This window comes from Myiozetetes cayanensis, unplaced genomic scaffold (genome assembly GCF_022539395.1).
Source record: "Myiozetetes cayanensis isolate MyiCay16 unplaced genomic scaffold, myiCay2020 scf29, whole genome shotgun sequence".
Classification (NCBI taxonomy): Eukaryota; Metazoa; Chordata; class Aves; order Passeriformes; family Tyrannidae; genus Myiozetetes; species Myiozetetes cayanensis.
In genome coordinates this window covers 5,134,433-5,142,379 of record NW_026087510.1, presented here as the reverse complement: position 1 = coordinate 5,142,379, position 7,947 = coordinate 5,134,433, and the positions used below count along the sequence as shown (strand labels likewise).

General features: G+C 63.0%; 1 protein-coding gene across 1 annotated transcript; it reads right to left on the bottom strand.

Moving 5' to 3' along the window:
- Positions 1-2,079: 2,079 nt before the first annotated feature.
- Positions 2,080-7,617, bottom strand: THY1 (Thy-1 cell surface antigen). Its single transcript, XM_050323145.1, has 4 exons — positions 7,512-7,617; positions 5,124-5,208; positions 4,660-4,995; positions 2,080-4,136 (listed from the first exon to the last, which is right to left on the bottom strand). Exons 2-4 carry the CDS (start codon positions 5,158-5,160, stop codon positions 4,024-4,026), a joined length of 486 nt encoding a protein of 161 aa, XP_050179102.1. The 5' UTR covers positions 5,161-5,208; positions 7,512-7,617; the 3' UTR covers positions 2,080-4,023.
- Positions 7,618-7,947: the final 330 nt, after the last annotated feature.

Genomic DNA, 7,947 nt, shown 5'->3' with positions numbered 1-7,947 from the left:
CCACCACACTCTCCCCCCCCCGAATGATGGGCACTACCCAAGGTGACTCAGGCAGCCTGGCCAGGGTCCTTCCCCTACCAACCCTGGGCCCGAGAACCCTCCAAGCTCACACCACATGCTCTGGCCAGGAGTCACCACCCCGGACTCGCTCGGTGCTGCTGACACATCCCCACCTGGCTGAACAACCTGCTGCTCACCCCTCCCAGGCCACCCCCCCAGGCAGCAAAACCCACGGGGAACCCTGATGTAAGAGCCAGGGCACGATGTGTTATTGCTTTGAGGTCTGTGGGTGCAAGGAAAAAAGAAGGGACCCCCGGGCAGGCGGCTCTGCCCATGCCGGGGGGATGACGAGGCTGCCGGGGAGCTGCCAAGTTTCTGTGTGTGTGAAGTCTGAACCTGGAGAGAAACCTCTCCCCCGTGGTTTTACACAGATGGAGGAAGGGGAGTGGGGCAGTTTTGCCTGTCTCTGAGTCCCCCTCCCCAGGGTTGTGTCCCCTCCACTCACCTGCGTGTGGGGTGGGCGGCCGATGGCAGGTCATGGGGACGAACATCCAGGCATGAGGTGATGCCCACGGGGCTGATCCTGCCTCCTCTGGGATCTTCCCCTGGTGCCAGAGATGGGAGATGTGGAGATGGGCAGCAGCAGAGCCCTTTGGAGGGGACAGGGCACCCCCAGCTCAGCCCCTCCACCCTGGGAGCGAGCGCGGTGGCTGGAGGGGGACGAGCCCGAGGGCTGTGGGGCCACACGTAAAAAAAAAAAAACGCCACCGCAGAAATTCAGGGCTCAGGTTACCGGCCAGATAAATATAGTGTCTTTATCTGACCTCACAGAGCGCTGAAATGCTCCTCTCGCATTCCATCCTGGGGAGGCTTAAAGGGGACGTGAACCCGAGGTGGGCTGGTGGCTCATGGCAAGGGGGTGCCGGGCGGGGAGGGGCTGCGGGGGCTGTGGGGATGAAGGAGGATGACCCAAGATAAGTGTGGGGAAGGGAGGGATTTGGGGAGGGAGATGGAGGACCGAGAGGGAAAGGATAGATGAAGGGTTAAGAGAGGGAGCAGGGTGGGACACAAGTTGGTGTGGGGGCAGAAAAAAGGGGGGTCCGTGGCTGCCAGTAAGGCCTGGAGCAGAGCATCAGGGTGAGGGGATGGGTTGGTCTGGGGTTTGCCCAGAGGGGGAAGAGCCCGCTAAGGCTGCAGCAAAGGTGGGCACGGGGCAGCTGGAGTGGCACGGCCATTCCTCACGCGTCCAGGGGGACACAGGGACGCCCACCCAGCACCGCTCCCCGATGCCCGACCCGCCCAGGGAACGGCGGCACCTGCGCGGCCGTGACTCAGCGAGCACCTGCCGCGGGTAATGAGGAGGGACGTAATTAGGGTGGCATCTCCCGCCCGGCTCCAGCCCTGAAACAGGGAGGGACACGCGAGGGACGCGTCCCGGCGTCACTCTGGGAGGCTGCGCCGGGTCACCAATGGTGTTAGGGGGTGGTGGCTGCTCCCAAACTGTGGGAGAGCGTGTCCCACGGTGCCAGGGTGCACTGACTGCTCCGGCTGCTCCAGAGGACACGGGATCCCTTGGCAGCCCCACAGGCAGCGTGCAGGAACAGGGGCACGGGCAGGACACCGGTGTGACAGGCACAGGATATTTGGGACACGTGCAAACCCAACCCCCCCCGCCCCCATGTGTTCTCCCAGCCTGGTAATTCCCACCCCAGAGGATGGATATGTCAGGAATAGACCTGGAATCCCCTACTTTGCCTCCCTGCCAGCACAGTGGGCAGAGGGGGGGACCCCTGGGATGGAGCTGGGGGGGATAGGGACAGGTATGGGAATGGGGGCAAGGGGTCTGTGCTCCAGATGGGCAGGGAGGGGGTCTCCCTACCCAGGGCAGGCAAGTCCTGCCTCCCTGCCTGCTTCTTTCCTGCAGGGATTGGGGTGCTGGAAGCCTGGGGAGGCACGGTGGGGGCTGTACCCCTCATCCAGGATGCCGAGGGCACAGGCTGTCCCTGCCCTCTGTACAGGCTGGAGCCCAGCCCCACCCCAGCCCCTCATCCCACCACCTCACACACAGGTGCCCATGGCTCCAACACACAACCTAAGGAAGGGTTTTATTGTGCAGACAGAGAGGAACACTCCTGGATGATACTTGTTTTCTTTTCGTTGTTGCTTTTCGTAGGGTTCTCTTATTGGTTTTTTTTTTCCTTCCCTTTCCCCCTTTTTTTTTTTTTTTTCTTTTAATCCCTTTTAACAGAATTATTTCTCTTTGACGACAAGCTGTGGAAACAACTACAAATGTTCACCAAAAAAAAAAAATAAAAAAAAAGAAAAGAAGACGCGAGGCTCGTCCGCGCTCTGCCGCTGGGCCCTGCGCCCACCCCGGCGCTCACCAGCACGCCCAGGGAGCTGGGCACAGCCAGCCCTCAGCTATACACGGCCTCAGCAGCACTAGACAGCAAGCAAGCAGGCAGGGACTGGCTGGGAACGGGCACGGGCAGGGCAGGAGGCAGCTGGGGAGGAGCAGGGAGTGTGGCAGCAGCTGCTGTGAATCGCTCTACGCCGCGGTGGCACAGCCCGGGGCTGCACATCAGCTCAGCAGCGCTGGGGTTCACCCCCTTCCCCCCTCCCCTGTGGATGTGGATGCTCCTGCTTGAGTCTTCCCCTCCCTGTGCTCTCCCCTGGGAGGCTCCTCAGGGTCCTGTGGGCATCGGGGCAGCCCTGGGCTGCTGGGTGTGGGCTGTGCTGGGAATCCCTCTCCCCACTCTCGCCAGCCCCTCGGATCATCCCGGCCTTACTGAGGTTGTGGACAAGGGCTGGGCTGCACTTGGGTCCTTTTCCTGCTCTTAAATGGGGACAGGGAAATGCTGGAAGGGAGGAGGGAGGGGGCACGTGGGACTGGAAGACTGCTGACCCTGCCCATGGGGAAGGACTGGGACCTCAAGTTGTTCCCTCGGGGAAGACACTGAGTCCCTGCAGAGACCCTGGGGTCACACTTCCGAAAGGGATCCCCCTCCCCAGGAGTCTGGATGCAGCTCTGGGGGCCTTGGGGAGGGCAGTGGGGGCGAGGGCAGGGCTGTGTCTAGCTCAGAGAGGCTCTGCTTGGCTCCACTGCGAGCGGGTGCTGGCAGCAACTCTCTCGTCACAGCTAAGGGCTGTCCCCGGGGAGAGCAAGTGGTGGCTCTGGCTCGGGCAGCCCAAAGGTACCAGATGGTGTCTGGAGGAGGCCTCGCTTCCAGCTCAGCTGTAAGAAACAGATTGGGAAAAACTTGTTGCCAGGGCACATTTGCATTGAACCCGCTCCCAGGGCCCCGGTGGAACCCTGAGGAGGCAGGGGGAGTTTCACAGGTGCCTCCTAGACCTTTTCTCCTCCCAGCCTGGCCAGGCCCAGCATCCCACGGCTGCCCCTCTCTCCTCCTCCCTGGCTGGCTCTGAGACAGGGTTCGCCTCATGCCCACTCCCGCTGGTGGCATTTCGGGGTGACTCAGGGCGAGGAGCAGGATGAGGAATCAGTCACCTGGCTGGCAGGCAGGGCAGGTGGGGACACCCAACAGCCCCATCACCTCGGGGGGCTGCGGGCACAGCACCAACCCCGGGGACCCTCCGCACGCTCTCGCACCACCCCCTCTCTCTCTCTCTTACCTGCCAATCCAGCTGAGAACAGGCAAACCCCCCAAAAAAGTTAAAGGGATGGGACAAGCGAGGCTGAGGCTCCAGCGCTGCCAGCACCAGCAAAACCAGCCAGCCCGCGGAGCGGGGAGGGCGCGATGGGAGAAGCAGCGGTGCCCTGGCAGAGCCCGCCGCGCTCCGGAGCGGGGCCCTGCGCGCGTGGGACAGCGGGGAGCGTTAGATACACGGCTATATAGAGATAACACACAGAGCTGTCGCGGCTTCCACACGGGTCGGCTTCTCTCGGTTCCCGAGGGCTGCGGCCTGGCGGGGGAAGGCGGGTCGGCTGGGGGGGCTCGGCGTGTGCGGGTGTGCGCGTGCCTGTGCGGGGGGGTGTGTGTGCGTGGGGGGGGGCCTCTCCTCTCACAGGGACACGAAGTCCACGGCTTGCAGGAGAGGCAGGGAGAGGAGGAGCAGCAGGAGCCACGAGGTGTTCTGGATCAAGAGGCTGAAGCCGGCGCATTTCTCCAGTTTGTCTGTGAGGGGAAGGAACGGGGAGGGAGAGAAGAGCAGCAGTGAAATCTTTCGGGAACAGGGTGTTATAACAGCTCTGGGGCGCAGCTTCTCACCTTTCCTCCATCACAGGAATGCAGACCCCTTGCCTGTTTCCCTCCCACCATGTAGCAGCAAAGATTTTGGGGACCCTGGGAGGCATAACCCTTCCTGTGCCTGGCTGAGGTGACAAGGGAATGGGCAGCAGGTGAAACGAAGGGCTCTGCAGCTGCAGGGCTGCTCCTGTGGGACATAGGTGTGGAAAATACCCACTATCCTCCCTGTGAAAGGACACCTGGGTGACATGCCCGGGGTGGGACCCAAGAGAGGCAGAGTGAGATGGGGCAGAGTGAACCCATCTGTGGGGGTGCAGTAGGAAGGGCTGGGAAACCTTTATGGGGATCGGGGAGGGTTTGGGTGTTGCGTTTTCTCTGCTGTCCCTGCCAAGCCAAAGAGAGGGTGGGAAGGAGAGGCTGAATGACCAGCAGGTGCCACTGCCCAGCTCACCTTTGATGACGGTGATGTTCCGTATCTGGTTGCCGGTGTAGTCGTTGGTGGTCCTCAGCTCGCACATGTAGACGCCCTCGTCGCTGGTGGTGAAGCTCTGCAGGTGGAGGCACACCAGGTTCTTGTGCATGGTGACGTTGGCCCGGCTCCGGTAGATGTTCTCCGAGACGCCGATGGTGCTGTGGATGACGTGCTTCCTGTTGTCCTTGGTGATGCTGAACTCGTAGCGCAGGGGGTTGCTGGTTTTGTTCTCGTAGTGACAGTCCACGCGCAGGTTCTGGCCCAGCAGGCAGGCACTCAGGTCCTTGATCACCTGACAGTGGGCGGCCTGGAGGACTGGGAGAGAGGCAGGAGGGAGCTGGGCAGGGAACAGCGAGCTCTGGGGGTGCCCATGCAGCCTCCAGGCCCTGGCCTGGCTGCTCTGGGCTGAAGGAGCAGGGAGGGGTGTGCTCTGCCAGCTGTACCTGTCAGGATGATGGCGATGCCGACGGTGGGGTTCATCTTGTTGTCTCTGAGGTGCCCCCCGGGGGCTGTCTCTGAGAGGGGAGCCTGGGCAGGGGGAGAGAGAAGCAGTTAGCCAGGCCATGGCCCCAGCACACAGATGTGGGCACTCTGTGGTGCAGGAATGTCACAGGTGCCCTTCTTGCACCAGTGATGCTCCACAGCTCCTCATCACGACGTCTGGTTCACTGCACAGGGACTGGCTGGCACTGCAGTGACCTGGGGAATCAGGCACTGTGTGCCTGCCCAGCATCACCTCTGCACATCCTCAGGCATTGATGCCCCATCCACTCTCCCTTTTCCCTGTCTGGATCCCCCCAGCAGACATCAAATGTGCGTGGCACAGACCTGCAGCGAGGCCTGCCTGTCCTGCTTCCCATCCCTTCTGCCTCCTGCCCAGTAGAAGAACCGATGATCCCCCTGGAGCCTGCACACCTTGCCCAGAGGTCTGTGGCTCACGGAGTGGGGGGATTCCAGGTGAAAGACCCTCTCCTGGCACCGGCGGGTGCTCAGCCTGCCAGCCCCCCACATCCCCCCCGCAGCTCCAGCGGGTGAGCTCAGCAAGGATGAGTCACTGCGATGCAGTGGAGGGAAAGGGGCCAAGAGCAGCGAGAAGGAGGGACACAGCAGCTGGACAGGGCGCCAAGACCACTGAAGGATGGCAGCGAGTCCTCAGGAGCTGCGCTGAGCCTGCCCAGCCACGGGCAGGGAGGGTTTTGCGTGGCAGCATCACCCCCTGGGTCCCTGCCCGGTGCTTGTCTCTCTCCAGGATATGTGTGTGTGAGTAAGGGGCTTGTGGATGTGCCATCAGAACGCTGGGGCTGCTGATTCCAATCAGCCCAGTCCAGCCACGAGGAAGCAATTAGAGGTTTGCAGCCCGGCCAAGCAGCCGCGTGGGGACTCCAGCCGCAGAAATGCGGAATGGAGGGACGGGAGAGGGCGGGGGAGGCTGAAGGACACAACCAGCACCCTGCAGTCACTCCTCACGGGCTGGGCATGTGGGGCCAGCTCCAAGAGGGCGAGGTGAATCGCCACCCCCCCTGGTACCCCAGGCTGGCAGACCCTCACTTTGCTCCCTCTGAGCTTGGTTGAGCGTCCAGGGAAGAGCCAGGAATCTCCTGCACTGCAGCCAGCTGGATCTTTTTTTATTTAGCAATTTTTGGGTCTTTCATATAACATTCGAGGAGGAAATACCAAACCTGTTTGCTCACTCTGAAGCTCTGAAAAATCTCTTTATCCACAACCCCAAAACCTTGGGCAGGAAGCAAAATTCCCTTCTGTTTGGTCTTGACAAACAAGAGGTCGAAAATGGGGGCAAAGGCATGATGGAGGGGACAACTTGAGTCTCCTCTGGGTAGCTAGAAACTTCCCCTGTTCCTTGCTTTGTCATTTCCCATTCCTCTTTGAACGTCCTGGGACACTATCTAGGTCACAGACAGTCTTTCCTCCAGAAAATCAGTGCAAATAAGCTCCCAGAGAGGGGGGCCTTCCTCCACCTATGCCCCAAAGCACTCACAGCTTCCAGGCTCTGGGTTCATGAGAACCCTTCCTGTCCTCCTGACAGCAGAGCTATCCAAGTAACTCTCACTCCCACATGATCCCAAGGGTTTGGTGTAGGGACAGGGCTGGGGAGCACGGCAGCATTGCAGGGGCTCCAGCTCTTTTAGGGGGCAAAGCTTCCCAGCACAACCTCCAGCTGCTCAGGGGTCACACCACGGTGGTACCCACCCCCTCCCCCTGCACCCCACCGCAGTGCCAGGCTAAGGGTGAGAAACGAGTCGCGGGGACGGGAATAGGGAGGGGATGGGCATGGGAATGGCGATGGGAGGGGGCTGCAGAGCCAGACTGATGGGCTGAGAGAAACCGCGACCCTCAGGAACCGCGCCGGGGGGAGGGAGGGGTGCACGACGACCTCGCGGGGCAGAGCGAGCCAGGCGACCCCTGCGAGGGGCAGGAGGGCTCGGGGGGACGAAGGGGGTCGAGTTTATCCCTCCCTCCCCTTCCCCCGCGCTGCAGCAGCGCGGAGCGGGAGCGCGGCTGCGGTTGCGGTGGCGTGCGCGGGAGCGCGCCCACCGGGAATGCCGCAGTCCCGAGCCGGGGCTGTTGGGGCGGGGTGGGGGGCACCGGCACCGCTGCAAAAACCCGATAGGGTCCCCCCCTCCACCCCCCGAGCGTCCCCCCGGGCGAGGGGCGAGGTGCCCCGCGGTGCCCAGCGCGACCCTCCCCGCGGTGCGTCCCGCTCGCAGGGGCTGATGCCGGCAGAGCATCCCGGCAGAGCATCCCGGCAGAGCATCCCGGCAGAGCATCCCAGCAGCGGGTGCCGGCGCGGTGCGGGGCGGTGCGGTGCCTACCTGCGGGCGCTGTCCGGTGCTGCCCGCTGCCTGCGGGGCTGCCGGCGCTGTCCGGGGCTGCCCGGCGGGGCTGTGGGCGCGCCGCTCCCGCAGTCTGGGCAGGGCTGGGCGGGTGGACCCAGCGAATGGGACCGGGAGGCGTCACTGAGGCTCGGCCCCCGGCCCTGCGGCGGGGGCGGTGCGGGAAGTGGGGGCCCTGCCTCTGCGGGACTCAGACACCCCCCGCCCCGCCCCGCCCCAGGGGCGCGCGGTGATGCGGAGGGTCCCGTTCGCCCCCTCCCTTCACCCCCAAGACCCCTCCTTATCTTCCCCAGAAAGGGTGACACATCCCCATTGCCATGGGAACATCGTTTTGGGGAAGTGCTGCCAGCCCTCATCCTTCCCGGCAGCGTGGGAAGTGGTTTTTTGCTGGGAAAGGGTGTGAAAGGGGAAGAAG

Excerpts from the sequence above, each read along its gene's own strand:
- THY1 (XM_050323145.1), bottom strand. The coding sequence starts at position 5,160 with ATGAACCCCACCGTCGGCATCGCCATCATCCTGACAG. Across the intron at positions 4,996-5,123 it reads CATCGCCATCATCCTGACAG|TCCTCCAGGCCGCCCACTGT; the intron begins GTACAGCTGGCA and ends CCTCTCTCCCAG. Across the intron at positions 4,137-4,659 it reads GAACATCACCGTCATCAAAG|ACAAACTGGAGAAATGCGCC; the intron begins GTGAGCTGGGCA and ends TTCCCCTCACAG.